Raw genomic sequence first — 23782 nt, forward strand, 5'->3', positions numbered from 1 at the left:
TAACTCACAACAAGCAAACAGAGTCTTCTATCAGGGGAGAACTAACTGCATGCACCTGTACAGGTTAGGGGGTGATCTACTGGAAAGGAGCTCTGAGAAGGACTTAGGGGTCTTGGTGGACAGCAGGTTGACCATGAACAAACAAAGCGCCCTTGTGGCCAAGTATGCCAATGGAATCCTAGGGTGCACCAAGAAAAGTGTGGCTAGCAGGCTGAAGGAGATGATCCTTCCCTCTACTCTGCTCTGGTGAGGCCACACCAGAAATACTGTGTACATTTCCAGGCTCCTCAGTTAAAAAAAGACATGGATCTTCTAGAGAGAGTCCAGTGGAGGGCTACCTGTATGAGGAAAGGCTGAGAGAACTGGAACTCTCCAGCCAGAAGAAGACTGAGCTGAAATGGGGTTTTGATCACTGTTCAATAAATACCTAATGTGTGACAGTCAAACGGATGAGGCCAAACACTTTATAGTGGCACACAGCAACAAGGGGCAACAGGCAAAAATTGCAACAGCAGAAGTCTCATACAAGCATAAGAAAAACTTCTTTACTGAGAGGGTGACAAAGTACTGGAACAGGCTGCCCAGAGAGGTTGTGGAATCTCCTTTTCTAGAGATAATTCAAGACCTACCTGGATGCCTCAGTGTAACTAACTATAGGGAACCTGCTTTGTCAGGATAGATCGGGATAGTTGGATTAGACAGCTCCCAGAGATCTCTTCCAACCCCTATGATAACTGTCCCTTCATGCTTATGGCAGTACATGCAGACCTGTGGGCAAGGATCATTAAATAAGCCTCTTCCCTATTTCTGTCACGCTATAGAATATGGTAGAATTAAATACCGGAGCATCTCAAGTTAACCAAATAGTTTAAGGCAGGTATACCCAATCCATGATCCATGGGACCAATGCAGCCTGGCACAGCTTGTACTGTGGCCCACTCCCTGTCCTGCACCATCATGACAGTGCCTCAGCCCAGCCCCCAGCACACAGCCATGGCTCAACAACAACTGAAACACTGGTATCCCCTTAAAACTGTCCAGGTTGAAACCAGGAGAAGAAGAGAGTGTGGTGCTAACTCAAGTTATGTCAAATAATTGTATGCATTTGATACACTAGCTGAACACAGTCCCTTGAAGAACAAAAAACATGAAGCTTTTCTTTCCATTCAGATAAAGGAATTTGAGAGTAGGTTTCAAGATTGCTGAAAAAGTTATTTATTGGTATATTTGAATTTTATTTTCAGTTAATTAGATTACCTGTGAATTTTCAAATTGAGTGTATAGAGTTACAATCAGATATTCAACTCAAAGAGAATTTGATCATGTATCTTTACTAGTCTCATAAGACCTCTCTTACCAGAGGGATACCCCTTGTTTCACAGTCATTCCTATTCTGCTTACATTGAAGTGAAATCACATCTGACAGGTTCTTAGTAAGACCAGGCAAAGTACTTGCAAGGTCAATAATCATACAGAGAATGAAGGGGCTCTCCAGCTATGCAGCCCGAAGCAGCCTAGGTCCAGAAGATGCTCTCCTTTCAGGAGCTGGCCTTTCTATGTGCCCAGAGTGTCTCCATCCTAGTGCTCAATCACTAATTCAAGCACTGACCTAAATGTTCCCCTACACTCCACCTCTTCACAGCATGAATAGTGATAGGGCACTTTAGGAGATGAGCCCAAATATTACCATTACAATATATACAATTATCATACAGAATATACAGAAGTCCATCAATTGATTCACTTGTGTGTGCAGGTTTCATAGTTGTTGCAGGATCACACACACAGGGTTTGTAGATGTTGAAGGATTTATTCAGTAGGTGTTCCCAGAAAGTCCAAGTTTGTTCACTGTTTATTTTTTAAATCTTCAAATAAGTCCATTTCTAGGTGCCACTGAAGAGCAGTGTTACAATAGCTCTTCAATGACCGTGGAGTATATATTCCTTGGAGGTCAGTGATGTTGCTGCTGTTGGTGGTCTTGCGTGTGCCATGGATCTCCAGGGGTATTAAAAAAAAAAAAAAAGAAGTAAAGAAGTTTAACTGTTACTAGAACAGCCAAGTCTATCCTCCAGGGTGAAATACATACAGTATTCCAGTTCTGGGTCAATATTTCTGCCAAAATAAGGGCATACTCAGGCCATTTGTACTACAGCCTTTATCTTGATACTGATGGTTGTATAATTATATTAGGCACTGGGGGTGTGTTCTGACCTGCCAAAGGAAAAAAAAAAAAAAAAAAAAAAAAAAAAAAAAAAAAAAAAGAAAAAAAAAAAAAAGAAAAAAGTGTTCCCTCTGCAATGAAAATCAGTGTTTGTAATATAATTTCTGGAATATGTGTACTGATGACTTGTGGAGTTACTGAACCTCCCTCTTCGAGTAACCTCCTGCACAGTGCAAGTAGGCCACAGTCACCTTAGTCCTACCTGCACTGCCCAAGGCCACTTAATTTATGGATTGCTGGTGCAACCTCTCCTTCAGCCTTGGCTTTCTCCTCCTGCCTATGTACCTGTATAAGCCCTTGTATTTTTCACATCCCTTGGCAAATTCAGCTTCATCTGTGTCTTGTCTTTCCTGATCTAATCTCTACACTTGTGGACAATGTCCCTATATTCTTCTCAGGCTACACAACCTTGCTTCCACTTCTTCTGCCTCTTTCCCCTCAGTTTAAGCTGCAGGTCCTGCTCTCCTGCCTCCTCTCAGCTTCTTCTGCTGGGGGATGGAGAGCTCTCACACTCACAGAGAGGTTTCCTTAAAGAGCTGCCTGTTCTGTTCTGTTTCTATGTCCTTAAGGACAGTTTCCCAGATCTCAACCAGCAGCTACTTGAGCAGCTGGAATTTTGTTCTCCTGAAGTTTAGGGTCCTGACTCTACTTTTTGCCAGACCTACATTCTTCAAGATCACAAACTCAACCAAGGCATGACCACTACAGCCCAGGCTGCCTCCAGTCTTCACTTCTCTAATGCTCTCCTCTGCATTAGTGAGCACCAGCTCCAGTAAGGCTTCACCTCAGGTCAGTCTGTCTAGTATCTGGATCAGGAAGGCACCCTCAACAGACTCCAGGAATCTCCTGGATTACCTGCCACCACTATTCCATTATCTCAGCAGATATCCAGGTGGTTGAAATCCTCCATCAGGAGAAAAGCATGACATCTCCTGCAGCTGAAGTGAGAAGGGGCACCTTCTGCACCTTCAGGCATTGTTGCTTTTACTATTACTTCTGCTGTTTATATTATTGGTTCTACCACCAGCAATGCAGAATAGGTAACAAATAACTGCTTTTCAATCATACCATCTATTTTCTGCTCCATGCCATGCCCGGGACCAAAAAACAACTAGGATCCAAACAGAAATCTGGTACTGCCAGATCCACAAACAAACCCTTCCTGAGTTTAGCAAGGACAGTGGGATCAAATAAACAAGCATAGGTTCTTAGGATAACTATTAACTTTACCTGCTGAAAAGCTTTCTGTTTTTCTCATCCCCAATCTCACAACTAGCCTTTCTTAATTGATATAGAGATCTTAAGACCTGTGCAAGGTGGCGGTATGGAGGCTCTCCAATATCCCAGTTTGCCCAGAAATTCCTGCAATTTTTCCACCATGGTTGGTACCGGAAATACTGGGATTTTATTAATAATAGTGTTGGGTAAGATCTTAGTCTTACCTGACCAAATAACTCCCAAAAATTTCACTAATAGTCCAGACCCTTGGATTTTCTGTGGACTGATAACACATCCTTCCTCCTGCAAATAAGCCAACAATTGCCTACCACTTTCTCCAGCTCTTCCCAAGAGAAAGAGATCACATCATCATACTGATGAGTTAACATTAGCTTTACATCATTAATGTTATCTCTTTTTGTTCCAAATCATACACTGCCACATTGTAGCAGAACTTTGGAGAACACATGAACCCTTGTGGTTGGACCTGAAGGTTCCACTGCCTATTCTCCCAATTAAAAGCAAATTGGTCTCATAATTCCTCAGCAATTGGGATGCCAAAGAATGCACTGGGCAGATCCAGGACATGGGAGAAGTCTCCAGTTTCCTGCTCAATATATCCAGGAAGATGACTATACTGGCTACTGCAGCATGAATTAGTAGGGTCACTTTATTTAGTTCCTTGTAATCTTACAGACATGCACTATATTTCATCTGATTTATAGACAGGCCATGTAATTCCTACTTTCTCTAATTCCTGCATAGTTTTCATAATGTGTCATCCCTATGGGAGTCAATGGTACTTCGTATTAGCGATTCACCACAGCCTATACCCAATATATATTCCTGAACTGGGACTACAGAAACCTTATACTTCCAGGGGGAGAGATGCCTAACACCCAACATCAACTGACTCTGGGTTACTGGAATCATTCTCCCTTCAAAATCTCCTATAACAATACACCTGCTTGAAAATCATGATAGATAACTAAATCATCTATAGCAATCCATCTGTCTTTCGGATTCACACCCCTGCTTTTATGAGATCATTCCATAATCGCTGGTGAGACACTCTCATTAGCCCTGATCGTAGAGCCCTTCAAGCTGGTTTATGAGGTCAAATCTCTCTAGTTTTTATAGGCTGAAGATTTCACCTGTATCTTAGGCATTCTGTTTCCCTTGGGTAAGCTACTGTCTGTGCTGCTTGTTGGACAGTTACACCTCCAGCTACCAGAGGATTCAAAATAGGTACTAGGTGCCATATTGATGAGAGGGGGCTTGCTGCAGGATTGGATCTCTCACCCCAACTGGGAACTTTACTAGGTCATGACTTTCAAAGTCCCTCTCATAAACAGCCCCTTTAATTCCTAATTCCCTTATATATATTTTTGTAAGTCCACATGTTACCCCACATTCCACTATGAGCAGGCACATCGTTTTCATTCTGCCTTCATTTCATTGTCACCTTATAAGGTGACACACAGCATCTAGCCACTGTAATAAAGAGTGGTTCCCATCATCATGCCCAACGGGTGAATGTAATCTGTGCTTCTTGGCCAGGTGTGATGTGATGGAAACTAGTTTTGATGTCTTGGGCCTGTTAACCTTAAAGCCTTTTGCCTCTATATTCCATAGTCTTAAGCCATGCAGAGAGACTCTCAGTTTTTGAGAAAACCTTTTTACTAGGGCTGTTAATTCAGTACTGTAATTTTGGCTGGCTGTTATCCCTCAGGAGGTGTAACTGCTGGAATTCCCAGAAAAATATTTCCTTTTTTGAGTTACCACTGATCACATTTCTAGAGGTTCTAGTCGTAGGGAGCCTCTAGCAGGGTGTTCTTCAAAATTGCTTCTGATGGTTTCCTAGTAATGCCAGATGAAGCATATGCAGGAAGGCTAATATGCATAGAGAAAGAAGACAAAAACTCACCTAACTAGTAAAGGGGAATCTCTGGCCATACAGGCCTCATTCACAGAAAGCAACCTAGATCCAATAGACACTCTTCTTTCAGTGGCTAGCCCTTATAGGTGCCCAAGGTGGCTCCACCCTGGGTACACCCCTTCTGGTCACGTGGGGAACACAGATGCAAGCAATTTATCCAAGGATGAATCCCATTGGGATTCATAGACATATATGCATATGGCTGGATTAGCAAATCTAGCACTAGTTCAGTGTTGGCTGGGAGTTTATTGTTACCACAGTCAGTCCTACAACTCAGCACTCCAGGTATTGAAGACAAAGGCAGCAAACATTCCTGTTTTATGTGTATCCCTATTTGTGAGGGGACCATCCTCATCAAGTAATGAAACAATCTCTGGCCCTGTTTTTGCAGTTAAGATATTGAAAAGACCTTTTTACTTTCCCACATAGTTCTGACCAGCTTTAACTCTATCTGAGCAAAAATTTTCTCCCTACAATTATAAACAGCTCTTTGAAGTCCTCCTATGTTGGCCAACCTTGCTTCCAGTGGCCATACACTGGAGCCTGTAAACAGGAGGGAAGTAAATTCTTTACAAGGATAGATAACAGCAGGACAAGAGGAAATGACTTTAAACTGAAGGAGGGAAGATTTAGGTTGGATGTCAGGGGTAAGTTCTTTACTACAAGAGTGGTAAGGTGCTGGAACAGGCTACCCAAAAGCCTGGGTTTGGTTCACAGGCTGAACCAAAAAGAGGCTGATGGTGACAGTTTCCTGGATTGTATCATTACTAATGACAAGACATGGTGTCACCACTATGAGCTAGAGTCAAAACAGCAGTCCAAAAAGAAGCAGCGAGATGTTTGTTCTCCATCAAAGAAAAAGTTCAAAGTGCAGTCCTCAGAGGGTAAAATGATGTGCACTGTTTCTAGGATAGGAAAGGAGTTGTTCTGTGCTTCTCAGAACTCAGATCACTATATCATGATGCTAACTTGAAGATAAGGGTTCAAGATTCCAGAGTTGGGTGAAAGAAGAAGAGAACCTTTCTTTTGCAATATGATAATGCTGAGCCCCACATAAGTTTAAAGACCACAGAGTACACTGCTAATCTTGGCTGGATTATCCTACAACATTCCCTGTATATTCGAGGTTTTATGTCTTCTGACTTCCATCTTCTTGGGGTGATAAAAGATGAACTGCATGGGCAATATTTTCTTCGTAATTACATCATCACAGCAACTATGAAACAGTGGGTCACCTTTACTTGTGCAGATTTTTATGAGCACTGCATGCAGTCTCTTGCTCATCACTGCCAAAAAGGCTTAGCTAATGGTAAGGTCTATGTTGTAAAATAGTGTTTTGTAATTGAGAATTTCCTCTATCAAATACTGTTGTTGTGTTCTTTTTATCTGCTGTAGTTTTCATGGAACTAAATAGTTCTTGTTATGGGGAAAAGGATTCACCTCACAATATTTGGTCCTGCCTGCCTGCTCTGCAGAGAAGGGTCTTGCTGATGGAATTTATAGCAACATGGGGAAGATAGTTATCCCAACAGAATGATTATAATTATTCACATTCTAAAGCTTGTTTGGTCCACAGTCTTGGTTTCAGGTATTACTTTGGAACTGCAGGCTAACATTTTCCAACATAGTAAATGGATGATTCCACAGCAGAGGCCACTTATTAGTCATAACCACTGAGAACAGACAATATGGTGAATATTAAACTGGATTAAAAAACAAAGCAAACCTCCCCCACCATCAAAAAGAGTCAGTCACTTCCCTTCTTCTCAAGCCTCTTTCAAAGCATTCCTACATACTCCTGAAAATGCAGATGAACCTGAAAATGCTACAACATGAGATCTTTGCTCCTGTTTCTAAAAATAAATTTAACAAAACTATCTCAAAGGGGCTATTACTACTAATGATTCCCAAATGAGAGGAATCACTAAGTAGGACACAGAGGAAGAAATCTCACTTCCAGCTCTGGCAACAGTCTTATACAAGTAACACTTTAAATCCAGAAAGCTGTTTATGTTCAAAAGTGAAGAGTTTGTTCTTTCTGTTCTTGTTAGAAACTTACACAGACATAACAGGGAAAGGTTTTAGTAGTTTTGATTACAATTCTCAATGTAAATAGGCAGTGATATTTAGGTCAGAGCATTTGAAAGAGAAAAGGAAGTCTGATTTTTAAAAAATCTGTTCATTTTAATATGACATTTGTAGTTCAGAAAACAAAAATTTGGGAAAGAATACAACTACTGAAAAAGGTCAGTAAAGTCTTTTAATCTTCTGAAGAACCTTTGAATACTGGTAAGAAACTGGAAACTTGGGCTACGTTAAACCTTAGGAAATGCATGTTAGTTTTGCAGTCTGTAATCAGTTAAATCTTGCATGGGTTTTAGAAGTATCATAGTATCATAGTATCATAGTCTCGTGTGGGTTGGAAGGGACCTTAGAGATCATCGAGTCCAACCCCCAGGATTCGAGCCTCTGTGTAGCAGAGCGGCACTTCTATGACTTGCGCCACAGGGAGGATTCGAACTCTGGGCCCCAGTGTTGCAAGGTGGCATTCCTACCACTTGTGCCACCAGGGCACACTAAGTATTCTAATGTGTTGTAAAAGCAGCCATGAAAAGTATTTCAGTGGTACTTCCAACAGCTAGTTTGTGTACTTTATCACCGCACCAAGTTCTATGGTATCCTAGAAAGTTAGTTTCACATATATAGGAGAAAAATGTATTTTCTTCACTGACTTTGCACTGCACTGGAATAACATTTACAGTATTCCTTTGGTATAAAATAAACAATAGTAGTAGTAATGTGTAATTTGTTGCTTTCTTGTTTCTATATACACGGATAAAATACAAGATAAGACACATTGCTAATGTTATATATACAGAAGAAAAAAAAACCAACAACAAAAATAAAACCAACAACCAAACATCTGATGTATGGTTTTCATGTTGTATTCCAGAAGGGTTTTCAAACAGACAAATGGGATTTAGGCAACTGTTTACCATTACATTTCAATTCTGGTGCATTTATATCTTTCAGAATCTGCTGTTTTAGATTACAAAAGCCCAGAAACAAACCTATAGACTTTGACTCTACTAGTAATTTTCAACAGACACCAAACAGATAAAACTGTTTAAAGAATATACCCGCTGATGTTCAGGTAATAAAAATATTTTCATTAGATCTCTATCAGAACAGTACTTATGCACCAACATTATTTCTGCACAGTAAATTGGAACTGCAGGATAGCGTGTGAAGCACTCCTTTTAAGAACCTTGAGGTCTTCTAGAGCAAGGTTTGAATACCACTTAATGTTGTGAGTTAGCAAGACAACACAGGATTCTTGTGCCTGGAAGATTTCTTTGTTGCTGTGGTGATCATGATCATGATGTGTATCTACATCATCTTGTGTATCCCCATCATCTTGTGTATTCGTATCATCTTGTGTATTTCTATCATCTTTTGCATCCCTGTTTATTCTTCTAAGCAAGCCTTTTTATATTCTAACACACGTATTCAGTACATATCCACTAACAATCCATTGGCTAGAAAGCAAGCAAGTTCCTTAAAAAGCTTTCATAATCAGCAGATACCATTATGGTGGTATGGAATTAAGGGCCAAACCTTTCTTATAATATTCTGTTAAATTTTATTGCCAAGTGACAGATGACAGCAGAGGGGCAGTGTGACAAAATGGTATTTGTAACGGATGTGCACATGAATCAAAGGCGTGCAAGTCCTCCATGTGGAAAACCTTGCACTTATTGACATTTACTGCTGCTTGCTAAATGTTTGTGGAGACCAAACAGTGAGATAGTGGACATTGTGTTTCAGTGGTAGTGATGACGATACTGGTCACATGTGATAGTGCATATTTTTTGCAAGCACAGCATGCAGACTCTAGTTCATCACTGGTGAAAGCACATAGCTCAAAGTGGTGACTCCATTGAAAAATAGTGTTTTGTAGCTAGGTATGTTCTCTATCAAATAAATGTTAATTGTGTACTTTGTATCTGTTGTAGTTTCCATGGAAATAAATTGGAGCTATTACTGTTAGAGAACCAGTGTATTTAGTCTAGAGTGGACCTCTGTTGCTGTGTAGATGGAAAACAAGATCTGTCCAGAGTTTTCAGAATGAATGGATTTTGATGGATTCAAGGTTTGAAACTGGGAGTATCATATGAGTAGCAAGATCTGCCGTTTTTCTCATTATTTCCAAATTTGATTGGGACACTTTTCGACATGACAAAGACAACTTCCATTCTTATGTGTTATTAATGTAAACTGGGTATTGCACACAGGCAGGAGAGGAATTTTTACAGCCTATATAACACACAATAATATCCTTGAAGTGAAAAAAGAGTGTGATGAAGAGCAAAGCATGTGTGCATACTAGGGATGAAGAGATAAAGCAGGCATAGGAGGCGGCATGCTTTTTTCAGAGTGGAAGTGTACACACACCCTACTATTCACTCAGGAGTAATGTCTTGACCTGTGGTTCATGGAACTACAACAAATTCTTAAGAAACAGAGAAGAAGAAAAAACTGACCTGTTTTTCATTTTCATCCTCCAGCCTCAGCCTGTCCTCTATGCAGTTCCTGGCCTGAAGGAATGCCTTCCTCTGAGCCCTTTCTGTCAAAATCCTCACAAAGACCCCATACAAATTTACACTGACAAAAAGGATTGCATTGGCCACAAGCTGTAAGGAAAAAAGAAAATAAAAATAAATATTTTAAAATACAGATTTATTTTACTTTTCTACTCAGCAAAATAAATTTGAAAAGAAAGAAACAACCCTCTTTAAAATTCTCCCTTGCTAGTCATGTCACTGAAATCCCTTCACATAACCCAACTGCAGAGGAACTATAATAACAAGTCCAGACAGGCAACGACAGGCAACACTGCACAATACAGAATTCCTTAGCTGCTGAGTTTCTCTTATGACAATTGGTAGGTTATTATTTTTGTTCAGCATCAGTTCTTTCATCAGTCCATCTGGTAAGAAAGCACTTCAGCATTTGCTTAACTGCATGATGCTCACTATACAGAAATTATTTTCCTATACCCTTACAACTTAGGGAAACTACTGTGTCCCCCCCCCCCCGCCCCTTTTTTTATTTATTTGAGAAGTGAGGTATTATCAAAACCTGTAACTATTTCAAAATCTATTCCTATGTATTCCAGTTTTTCATATTGTGCACTTTGTATATGAAAAATATTTTCTGTCCACACTGTTAGAGAATGCACTATATTTTTTAAGAAGTTTCCCCAAAACACCGTTGATGCTACCGTGTGGTGTACCTTCTAGAAGATGTTAAGTGCTTTCAAATGATGCACAAAATGATTGCATCATTTATATAATCCCACACTCACGGGTATGCTTGTATAACTTCATAATAATTGCATAATACCAATTAATTATTTTGGAATTATTTGTATAAGCAGTGCTTTGAAGAACAACACCTAAATGACTTAATAGTCTTGCTGATTTTTTATTTTTTTTAATGTGTTTACAATACAGGAGAAAAGTTAATTAAACTAGCATAAATAACACTATCTTGCACATCACCTCCTTATTCAAGACAGTCCCATGCAAATTTCTCACTTCATCTCTGATTTCTGAAACCTTGATATTTTAATAGAATAATGATGTTAACAAAAACTCATAAGTATCTCTAGATGGTGAATTTTGCAAAGCAGCGTTTCTTTAGAAAGGGGGCTGTAAGTTCTATTTACCAACTATCTTTTCAGTCTTATTCTCCATATTTACTATAGTCTCTACCACAGAATATTGATGAGGATTCATGGGACTCATGAATTTCCAAAATTTCAGAACCCAGTTGGCACTTAAATTGGCCAAGGTGGAGCATAACAAGAACAAATAGAAACATTACAGTAAGTAACATGTGAAAATCCCATGCAACTAAAATTGTTCATTAAGATATATAAATATTTTAAAATTTGAAGTGTCTCTCTATGTGAACAGCAAAATCAATTTTTTAACAAAAATAAAATCATTCACACCACTGTAGAAAATGCTTACTAACATTCATGACATCATTTTAAAGATAAGCATCAGACTAGAACTCAGTTAACAGAGAGAGTAAAGATTCAAAATGTCATGCAGAAACTTTCTGCTGATTTGAAGACCCTTTGGAAAGTATTTCATCCCACAAAAATAATAAAGATATTTGTCACGTATACCTAATGGCAGTATAAATCCAGTATCATCTCTGTATAATGAGGTGAATTGAAGATTCCCTATGAACAGGCTTTCCAGATACTTGTTCATAGTTCTTCTATCTTAAATCACAGAATCATAGAATTACGTAGGTTGGAAAAGACACTCAAGATCATCAAGACCAACATCAAACTAATCATACTACCCTAACAGTCCTCTACTAAATCATGTTCCTGAGCACCACATCTGGATGTTTTTTAAGCACATTCAGGGATGGTGACTCAATTACCTCACTGGGGAGCCTGTTCCAGTGCTTAACAACCCATTCTGTAAAGAAGCTTGTTCTGATATCTAACCTAAATCTCCCCTGGTGCAACTTGAGGCCACTTCCCCAGCCCCACTCTCACTGCTGTAATCACCTTTCAGGTATATGAAGAAAGCAGTAACATCTCCCCTCAGCCAACTCAGACTAAACATCCCCAGTTCCTTCAGTTGCTCCTCATAGGGCATGTTCTCCAAGCCCTTCACAAGCCTTGTTAACCTTCTTTGGTCCTGCTACAGTACCTCAATATCCTTTCTGTATTGAGGTGCACAAAACTGAACACAGTACTCAAGGTGGAGCTTCACCAGTGCTGAGTACAGGGGCAGGATTACTTTCCTAGTCTTTCTCATCACAACATTCCAGATACAAGCCAGGATGCCATTAGCCTTCTTGGCCACCTGGGCACACTGCTGGCTCATATTCAGCCAATTGTCCATCAGCACACTGAGGTCCCTTTCTGTCATACAGCTTTCCAGACACACCTCCCCAAGCCTGTTGGGTTGACTGGGGTTGTTGTGACCAAAATGCAAGACCCAAAACTTGACCCTACTGAAACTCACACAGTTTACCTTGACCCATCGATCCATTCTATCCAGATCCCTCTGTAGTGCCTTTCTCACCTCTGGAAGATCAACACTCTCTCTCAGCTTGGTGTTATCTGCAAGCTTACTGAGGGTGCACTCAATCCCCTCATCCAGATCATTAATAAAGATGTTAAATAGAAGTGGCCCCAGTACTTAGCCCTGGGGGACACCACCCATTACCAGTCACCAACTGGATTTAATTCCATTGACCACAACTCTTTGGGCCTGGCCATCCAGCCAGTGTTTCACCCAGCAGAGTGTGCGGCCTCCAAACTGTGGCCAGACAGCTTCTCAATGAGAATGTTGTGGGGGACAGTGTCAAAGGTTTTACTGAAGTTCACATGGACCACATTGACAGCCTTACCTTCATCCACTAAGCAGCTCACCTTGTCATAGAATTATACCAAATTTGTCAAACAGGATCTACCATTCATGAACCCATGCTGACTGGTCCTGATCTCCTTGTTGACCTTTAACTGGTCTGTGTTGGCTCTCAAGATTATTTGTTCCACAACCTTCCCTAGCACTGATGTGAGTCTGATAGTTCTGTAGCTACCAGGATCATCTTTCCGGCCCTTTTTGAAGATGGGTATCACATTTGCCAGTCTCCAGTCCACCAGGACATCTCCAGTTAGCCAGGACTGCTGAAGGATGATGGAGAGTGGCTTGGCAACCACATCTGCCAACTCCCTCAGCACTCCAGGGTGCAATCCATCTGGCACCATGGATTCGTGAGTGTCCAGCTTTTGAAGCAGGTTCAAAATCATCCTCATGGATTATGAAGCCTGTTTTGTCCCCCATTGCTGTCTTCCAGCACAAGGGTCTGTGTGCCCAGGGAGTAACTAGTGTTATGATTAAAGACTGAGGCAAAGAAGGCATTAAGTACCTCAGCCTTATCCTGTTCCTTGGTCACTATGTTCTCATCTGCATCACTTCTTTCTTCATTCTTTGCAATTATTGACTAAGAGGACATTAACAGATTCCCTTCAAACATTCCTACCAGCACAAAGTCAAATGATATCCTGCAACAAGAAAAGGGGTCTATATCTACTTTATTTCTCCTTGTTGAACATGCATGTAAAAATTTGAAGATGAAAAGCAAAATACAAAAAGATTCTTTCATGATATAGATGATCATAAATGGTTGGCAGTTCCTATTGTGCTTTATTTTGCTTCAACACTCAAATCTGTTTGAGGTGTATCAATTTTCAGCAGAAGTTAAACACCAGTAAATGGAAATTTCTGTAGAAATTCCAATTGAACCCTACTTTTGGAGACATGAATACTGCTGCACTTGCCTTATCTTTGCATTTTATGCTGAAATGTAGTGACAACAGTGTACGGGAAAGCTAAGTCTTAAAATTGCAGTGGAATTTGTAAAGGCCATATTCAAACGGAGTAGACAGAGAGCAAAGAATGAACAGTCAGGAGTTACAGACAACGTGACTACCTTATATTACCCATATACAAAGCAGCTATTAATAGCACAGTATTCAGAATACTACCTTTATGTATGAGTGACTTATAAATAATTACATGTTGAAAAAATAATTTCAGTCAACTTGGTTTCTAGCCTTCAGATGCGAGCAGATCATGTATTTTAGCAGTATGCCAACTGTTCTGAGATTATTATGATTTCTCTCAAGCAGTGATGATCATCTGGACTGGAGTAAACAGTGGATTGCTGTAATCATGCAACCACTTTCAGACTCAGCAGGGTAAGTTCCCATATGCTTTGAGTAGTTTAAGATAAAACAGAGGGTTAGCTGTCAGCTCTGGCCTGCAGGGAATTATGAAAAAAGCAAGTAAAAGATTAATAGATTTCAAAATGTGAGTAAAGAAAGTAGGTCAGACTGTCTCCTGCGATGAGTTCTTCCCCTCCACAACACTTTTGCTTATTTAGTACTTTTTCCCCAGTTACAAACTACATACAATTCTGACTGTATTTTTTCCAAATATATACCATTTTCATGGTCCCTTTCATTTTAATGTGTTAATGCACTAATACCACCCTATAATGACACATACACATATACGTAACTTATTCACATTATCTGACATAATTCAAGGAGAGACTGAGAGACAAGCTTCTAAAATTTTTGAAGAGATGCTGAAGAATCCAAAAATGCTGAAATATCAAAGAATTTCATTTTAGTCCCTTCATACATTATTCACCATATAACTACTCAGTATCAAAAAGAGAGCTCTTCAGATTTCACCATCATCTCCTATTTACATAACTACTGAAGAAATAATTTACTTAATGTAACACAACTGTAATTTCTTTCAAACTGTTACCCATAGTGGGTGAGATTACAGATTAGCTAGAATAACAAAAATGCATTAGGGATGTGGTTTTCATTGCTGTGACTGAATCTCACATTGTGCATGTTCACTCCAGTGGATATTAACAGACAGACTTCTGACACAGAGAGGTAGTCCATGAAGAGGGACTACCAGCCCCAGCAGGCACTTCCATAAAGTTTCTGTCCCTTTCTCTTTTAGTTCATTTACCTTCTTGGGTCTCAAATTAGTTTTGCTAGGCAGTTTGGTAGAGAATCCCAACATGCACTGTTGCAATCCCCATCAAGGAGTGGGCAAGTAATTCTGCAGGTAAGAAGCATGCAAAATACGCACACCTGCAAAAGGATCAAAGAGCTCAATTAATGATCTACTCTTTCTTGAGTGATTCTTTGAAGAATCTGTCAAGCCTGAAAGCAAGAATCTTACATGATCTCACTTTTTCTCAAAGAAGCGTGAAAACTTCTACATATCTACATAAAACACATTGTTTGCCTTTTCACAGAGCACTGCTTCCTCAACAGTTACTAAGAGTTACCTTTTCTTTCTGTTTGTCTCACAAAATTGCCTAATGTGGCTAATTCACAAAGGTGTAAAATAAAACTTCTGCATGACTCAAAAACCATTTAACAAAAAAGTAAAAATGTAAATGGATACTGAAATACTCAATTGAAATAGGCTAAACCATATAAATTACCAGCGAAAAAAACTTAATTCTATTTTCTAAAAGCTGAGTTTGTTTTGTGTGTAAAATTAGATAAGTGATTTAAATAGCTACTACTCTCAAGATTAAGCCCCTCATAATTGAAGAGATAATATCAATAGCCAACTTATCCTCAGCAGCATGAGCTATTGTGGTGTCCCATAAAATAAAGGAGTGTGGACTAGGCTGAACAATGCAGGAAAAAAAAAAAAAAGAAAGAAAAAGAAAAAGATCAAGATTTTTCCTGTGTGTCTTAACCCACAGAAAGTAATTTCTGAGTCATTGTTGTATCTATTGTACAGACAATGCAGCATTCTGTCAAAATAGTCTGAAAGATATGGCAACGAAATACATTACTGTACAGTAGGAATGTCTATTTTGATTCCTGTCTCTAAGGAAAAGTCATGAACAGCTTACAAACTGTGTCAGTGCTTCCTTCTTTACAGCAAAACAAGACCCTGTTGTTTACGAAAATTGTTGATATAATGAACAAAAGCTTTCTTAGATTAAAACAAAAATCATTTCTCTTTTCCTTGTTATGGTAAATGTTACCATTATACCAGTGCCTTATTTACGTCACAAGATTGCATAGAGAATGTGTAGTTGATTCTTGATCTTGACATAGCTTTAAGTAATTCACTCAACTCATTTTGCAACCTTTTGAGAATACTTAATTACTACACCTGCTTTCTCCTTTTGCTGAAGTGACAGAGACTTGTACCTTAACTCTTGACTGCATCTCAAAAATCATGCACTGGTACCAGAGGAGTGAGTCAAACAAATTATCTCCAAATTAAACAAACAAATTCCTTTTTTGAATAAACAGTCATCTCTTTCTTCTATTGTATTTGTCCCAGTTACTTCATGCCACCTACTAAGAAAAAAACTGCTCTGCTATTCTCCATAGTTTACTTCTCCATTCACACCATCTGGATCTTCAGCATACCCTAAGAGGGTATTACTGACAATTAAGCTCAGACAAGCCTACTTTATTTTAATATTAGAAATATTTCTATATATCAAGCCAGACATTACAGAAAAATAATTGCACACGTCAAGAAACTGTCCAAAGCCAACGGAAATACTGGAGCTATTATGGACAGAACAGAATATCTAAAGAATACTACAAGTGAAGCCAAAACAACTACCAACTCATACGCAGTGTCATTTATCAATCACTCATTAAAAACTAGTCAAGCATATGCATGTATGAGAACTGGCTGATTTGCATGGTTTTTCACTTGAAGAAAAGATATCAAATATGATATAATGATATTTCAGGTATAGCTTTCTTGTGCTATTATATTATGGTTTTGCACTTGAGCATGTGACAGGTCCACAACAGGATCATATACCTTAAATGCAATTGCATGATCTCAGTCACTACCATCTGAGAAAATCAAGACACAATGATCTGCCCAGAAATAGTCAAACTATTCTTGAAAACTGGCTTATATGTCATATCCCACAAATCAGCCCATGCTAAGAGAAGCAAATGTTTCATATGCTTCTTTCCTGAGTTTGCTCTTACACTCTTCTAGTAGTGGACTGTAAGTCACCATAAAACAAACAAGCTCTCGGTTCTGTGCTTTGGAGTGGATTGTTATGGTTTGGGGATTTTTTGGTCACTGTAATTGTTCTGAAGCATTAAAAATGCTATCTAGCAACCACAAATGAATACATCACATTATTTCATTTGAAATAACTGTAGAAATTATGACCTGCTTATTTTTATTATTTTTTTCCTATTCTTTGTGAGGTGATCAGTCCCTGAAGCTGTGCTACATCAAACAAAAATGTGCAGCTCTCTCTGCTTTCTGCATTTGTTAGAATTATGCTATGTTGTGGAATTACAGCACAGTACAGAAAGCTGTTTGCATTTACTGTAAGCAACATGTGATTCCTTTCCAAGACTTGTTCCCACATAATAATTATTCAGAACATCTCAATATATGCATTTTTTTCACTAAAAAAACTGCAGTATCTAAACATATGACAATAATGACTTGGGGAGCTACACAATTCAAGCTAGTTTTAAGCCTTTTGTGGGACTAGAGTTGCTAGGCAACTGGTCCTTTAGATCTTAAATGCAATTTTTCTACATTTGAGTCTTATGCATGACTGAGAAATGGCTTGTAGCAGCCTCACTCTGGCTCCTGCCTGCTGTAGACAGGAAGCATTTCTTATCTATTGTACAGCTGTCAGAGACATAAAATGAGGCCATGACATCAGTTCAGCAAAGAGCACTACATTTTTAGATTGCTTCTGTAACAACCCAGGAGAAAAAGAGCCTAGCCTGACTGAAATAGTTCCATTCCCAGGCTCACAGACATACTTGTTTCTCAGTTGACCGTGCCATCAGCACTGCCTTATGCTCCTGCGGCATGGCTTGGTTGTATTAGTAACCATAAAACATAATCCAGAAAGTGCCTCTTATAGAATCCAGTTTATTGAATATTGGTAACTATGTATTGAGCTCCCGCATGTTCTAATAGCTGTACTGCACTTCCATATTTTCCCTAAGGATTTCTCAGTATTCAGGTTTAGTTTTCAAAGGGCACCTGTACAAAGCTCTGCCAATAATGCAGTGATGGGAAACCGAGCCTTGGCCAGGAAGTAGTCGTTCTTCTGGTCAGTGACTGAGCTGATTACAAAACATTGTCTTCCATGTCCAACTCTTGCTCTCTAGCAATTCACATTCATTCTTGCCAAGTGTAGATGTGACACCAGGAATGAAATATTATCCCAGCCAAGGTTACAAATGCTGCAGACACCACACCATCTGTTTGATACTGAAATGATGCCATCCTATGCTGAAGTTACTTCTTCTTTGGATTAATTTTTTATTTTTGTTTTCAATTTAGCTTCAGAGGACTTTTTCAAGATTTGACTGAGTATTTTGGAGACCACCATGGCTACAAGCAGGTTCCCAATGCATTGTACATCAATTAGGCATGATTACAGTTCTATCCTTGAGAAAATCAGTACAAGGTAAGTTCAAGCAAGTGTCCAAATATTATACTGTAATGAATTCATTGTTAGGAAATGACATTGGAATGCACTATTTTAGAACATATAAGGCAAATCTGAATTAATTATCCTGACCCAGGTCTACCATTCTTATGTGGATCAACGGACCTCAAATTTCTTCTTGTTACTATAAAAGTTTTTACCAGAAATATCTAGGAGTATATAGAAGTCTTCTAACAACTCACCTGCAAATTAAAATGAATGACTGTGCTGTTAAGCCTTCATTTTCACTCACTGAAGAAAAAATCTGGTTCTTTTCCTGATAAATTAAAGTATCCAGAAACAAAAAAAGAGGATACATTGCATATGCTGTTGCTCTGGCTGCCTGTATATTGCTATATGAAAATATGACTGCATTAGGATGAAACTGATCTCAGTCTGCCGAATAGATTTCCTGCTAGACCTAACAAATATACTCATGTTTCCTTTCTCTTATCTCCTCTCCATGCAGATATTTGAAACAGTTGATAAATTATGTCACTTCTGATCAAATTTCTTTAAAACATAAAAACGTTTGCCTGGAGGAAACTATGTTCTACTAGATTAAGTCCATTTATTCTTCTATTGTGCTTTACAGCTTGCAAGACAAGCTTTACAGTAAGCTGTCTCTGCAGATAATAACATTTTTGCTCTGCATGTACATTTGATCTGTAGTATCTTCTTTCAGTATTGGGACTTGAGAGCTTTAATATTCACAAAGTTGGAAAGCAATTACTTAACAGAAAAGATAGAAAATGTTAGCCATTTTCTTATTCAAATTTGAAAATTATTTTTGCAAAGATAATCCAGGTATATAAAGTCAGCAAGCAACTGATCAAGCAATAAAATGATGGAAGATTAGGAAAATATATTTCCAGTCTCATTTGCACTTAAGAAAATTATTAAGAAAGTAAGAGGTTATTCCTCTACATAAAAGTTTAGTTCATATGTCAATGATTTCAAAAAAAGTCAAAGAAATTCTAAAGGTTTTGGACCAAAAAACAAAATTCTCCTGGTTTTCACAGAATTGTAGTATGTCTCGGGTTCTAAGTGAACTCAAAGACCATCTAGTTCCTGTTCCCCTGCTGTGGACAGGCTCACCAACCAGTAAATTAGGCACTAGATCCAGTTGCCCAGGGCCCCATTCAAATAAGCCTTATGTACTTCCTGGGATGGGGCAAAAATATGCAATTACTGTTCCCAAAAAATCAAGTTTATTATTGGAAAATCTCCATGCTGAATGATTAAAAATAATCCGAGTGCACTGAAATATGGAGGCATAATTCTATGATTGAGAATTTTGGATAGTGTTCCTTACTGATTCATATACATTTCATTATGGGATCAGGGTGTAAGAAAGAACAATATACCAAATTTTTGAGTGACTGGATACTTTTCAAGAAAAATGATAAATATGATAAAAAAGCTCATTGGCTTCTATGATCTCTATGCTCTCTGTAGGTTTTCTAATTCTATTTTAATGCATTATAATTTGAATGAAGGGAAAAAAAAGAGTTCTTGGAAAAAGTTAAGATACTGTGAATCAGTTAAAAACGTTGATGTGAACTGTAGAAATAAATAAATCTTTAAACAACAACAAAGGACAGTAAAAAAGCAGGAAGAAAATACATTTCAAGAATAAGATGAATTAATGGGGGTAAAAGGAAAAATTAAGCAGTAGAAGAAGACCTGAAACTTGCCTACTCAGCACAGGAAAAGCGATTATGAATAACATGGTCATTAGAATTACTGATATGTCAAATTCAGAGAAAAGTTAGTACATTGTTAAAGAGAGTTAGTTTTCTGTTTGTTTTTAATGGATGAGAATGATACAGGGACTGTTACTCTTTTACTCAATGTTGTGGTATAACCTGATTTAAACCTCCAGGTAGCTAAGCACCACAGTCATTTGTTCCCTCCACCCTTTCCCAGTGGGATGGGTGAGAAAATAAACAAACAATGGTGTGTTATAAACATTGTTTTTCTCCTAGAACCAAAATATAGCATCATACCAGACACTCTGAAGAGAAACAGAGCTGTCTCAGATGAAAATTAGGATAACACTCACCCATATTCCATAACATATCATGCCTGGGCCCCACAGTTTTTACCCATCCTAACCAATTACTGTCCCCTATCTTGCTTTTTTATATATATACACACACACATATTATTAGTTTAGTCTATGGGCCATCCATGTAAAACTGTCCATGGTGTTCACTGAGTTTGGGCTCCACATGTCATCACTGCATGATGAAGGTAGTTCTGTTTTCATCACAGATTGTTCAGTGGTTCTTACTGTAGTACTGTTAATAAGACATAAAACAACTGTAGTAAAGATGACGTGAAGTATTATGTAGAAATTTACCATTATACAATTCAAATTATTGACTGTTCTCACCCAGCATCAAATCACCTTGAGGTATACAATGGATATCCCCATCCTTCCACATTACCCACCAAGTGCACCCAGGTCCTTGAGCAAAAGCAGTCCCATAAATAAGCTTGCCTTTGCCTGAGGCAGGAATAACCCAGACTGTCTTGCTCAGCATGTTCTTTATGTGCACCACTGGGACTTCATCCCCTTCTACAGTATGTAAGAGGTTTGACTGGGCAGGACCAGCTCGATTGGCAGATCCCTGAGTGTTGACTAACCAGGTGGCTTTTGCTAAATGTGTGTCCCAGTGTTTGAATGTCCCAGCACCTTTTCTCTCAATGTAGTCTTTAACAGTCCATTGTATTATTCAGTTTTTCCAGAGGCTGGTGCATGATAGGGGATGTGATATACCCACTCAATGCCATGCTCTAGTGTTTATATGGTTGTTTTTGTTGTTTCCACCATTGTAAGCACATGGTAAATGTGAGTTTGTGGAAGTATGACTTAACTCACATGCCAGGTATTCCAATATTTGTATTTCAGCCATCAAGATGCTTGGCTTGCTTAATTACAGCACCAGTTTCACATTCATGGATAACTTGTTCAATAGCATCCATGGTCAAGTTCACCCCTCAATAGGCTGCATCTGTTCCATTGTTCTAACCGTCTCCATATAGCAACTGCTACCACTCAGGAGTCAGTGCAGAGTTAGAACACTGGCCACTACTCTTGTTCAGCAATTTCTGAAGACAGCTGGATTTCCTTTTCCTTCAGCAGCTTCTGCAACTTGTTGCATAGGACTCCATACAGCAGCCATCCACCTCTGATACTTTCCCACAAAGCAATAGGAACCATTGGTGAACAAAGAATATTTCTTTTCATTTTCTGGTAGTTTATTATACAGTACGGCCTCTTCAGCACCTATCACCTCCTCATCTGGTGATGTTCCAAAATCTTTGCCTTTACATACATCCATAATCATTCTAAGATTTCTAGATGACTGGGATTCTTTATTGAAGTCCGCGTGATCCACTTACTCCATGTAGCATCAGTTGCATGATGTGTAGAAGGGACCCTCCCTTTGAACATCCAGCTCAGCACAGGCAGTTGGGGTGCCAAGAGTTGCTCTTCAGTACCAACCACTTCTGAAGCAGCGTGGACCCATTATCTCTGCTGCCAAAATCTTCTTTATTCCAGTTGGAATGTAGTAGGCCTTGGATCTTCTGTATCCTTGATTCCAAAACCCTCAGAGTTGATCTCAACTCTCCTCTAAGGCTTTCTGCCAGAGGCTCCACGTGGGACCATTCTCTTCCCTTTGAGGATGCTGAATAATGTTGAACAGAGACTGGTAGACACGGACCAAATCTCAGCGTGCTGCAGTGATTTGTGCTTCTCTAGAACTTCCAGGGATACAGCACAGCAGTTTCAGAAATTCTTCTACAGTTTCAGGATTCTGAAGTTGTTCAGATGTGAAGTTACAAACCACCAGGGGTGCCTGTCACTCTATGCACCTGTCCGTAGCTTTCTACACTCTGCCACTCTAACTTGCCTCAGGGCAGATCTCCGGGTGCTGTTCTTAAATAAATGTTTCATCTTAAACATTATGTCACTTCTGATCAAATGGGATGAAAGGCTGGTGAGCAACTCTGCAGAAAGGGATCTGGGCATTCTGGCTGACATCAAGTTGAATAGTTGAGTCTACAGTGGACTCTGGCTGTCAAAAAGACCAGTGTGTCCTGGGGTATATCAGGAAGAGCATTCCAGCTCTCCCAGCTAGGGAGGGGATTGTCCTGCTCTTTATTGGCACAGCCTTATCAGAATTGAGAGACAAGAAAGGCTTTTATTTATATATATTTTTTTTTGTTTTAGTACTTTTTTGAAATGATCCACTATCTTCTCTGTCTCAAGGGACTTGTATCATAAAGACTGTACAGGTATGAAAAGAGTTAGAAGCAATATCACAGAAACTTACCGAATTGTGCTAAATGTGAATGTATTTGGAAAAAAAATTTAAATGGGCTTATAATAAAAGCAAATACTGTATGTTGATCATACCATATATTTATGAGGAAGCTAAAGTATACATGAAAGTCTGGAAGGTCCTTGTTTCTCCAGAGAAAAGCTTTCCTATTTACTGAATGACTGAAATTTTAATCACCAATTCATTTGATAATTTGTCAGTCATTTAAATATTTTTTTTTACATCTCCTTGATGATCTATAAAAAAGTAAATAAATCTGTCTTTACAGGAAACAATCTTGGAAGTCACACATCTATAAAAGGTAATTTAAAAATGAGAATGTGTAATATTAATGTAAAAATTCATAATAATTTAGCAGATAGTTAGGATTTAGTATGAACAGACCAGAAGTGAAGATATTAAAATATAAATTCACATTACGTTACAACCTTTCAATTTTTTCTCTTTTCTTTTCCTCTCTCTACGCTTAAGAATAAAAATAGTTTTAAAAAATATAATCTTGCATCAACAACAAAGTTTCAGTTATACTCATTTTTGGAACCCTATAAAACTGCACATATTTGGTTATTCTTATAAATTTTGTTTAACTGCTATTGTTAGTTAAGAATGCACTTTTTTTGTTTGTTTGCTTGTTTTAATATTTTTCTGATATGAATATAACAGTAAAGAAAATCTTTTGCATCAATTTTTTTTTTTTTTTTTTTTTTTTTTTTTTGGCCAGGTTCTGAGGCACTAGATATCTCCTGGGTTAGTGCCCTGAATCCATTGATATTGTGGGAATCAAATGTTGTTTCTGCATTTAGAACAAAATAAGAAATTTGTAGTTATTAGGTAAAAATCATAGTTATAAAGACCACAGCTCCTGTCTGTCCAGCTATCTGAAATAAAACTACTTTTTGGTGCTGGACAAATAGGACCTGAGTGATAAAAGATCCAAAGAGGATAAGTTAA

At 38.6% G+C, this 23782-nt stretch overlaps 1 protein-coding gene across 1 annotated transcript in view; it reads right to left on the reverse strand.

Annotated features, from left to right (window-relative positions):
• The window catches only part of ADCY1 (adenylate cyclase 1), a 145217-nt gene that overhangs the window by 88409 nt on the left and 33026 nt on the right, over window positions 1–23782 (reverse strand). Inside the window, exon 2 of the mRNA XM_032442541.1 lies at window positions 9923–10072. Coding sequence (XP_032298432.1) covers window positions 9923–10072 — 150 coding nt within the window. The remainder of the gene's footprint in view (window positions 1–9922; window positions 10073–23782) is intronic.

Source organism: Coturnix japonica, chromosome 2, assembly GCF_001577835.2.
Source record: "Coturnix japonica isolate 7356 chromosome 2, Coturnix japonica 2.1, whole genome shotgun sequence".
NCBI lineage: Eukaryota > Metazoa > Chordata > Aves > Galliformes > Phasianidae > Coturnix > Coturnix japonica.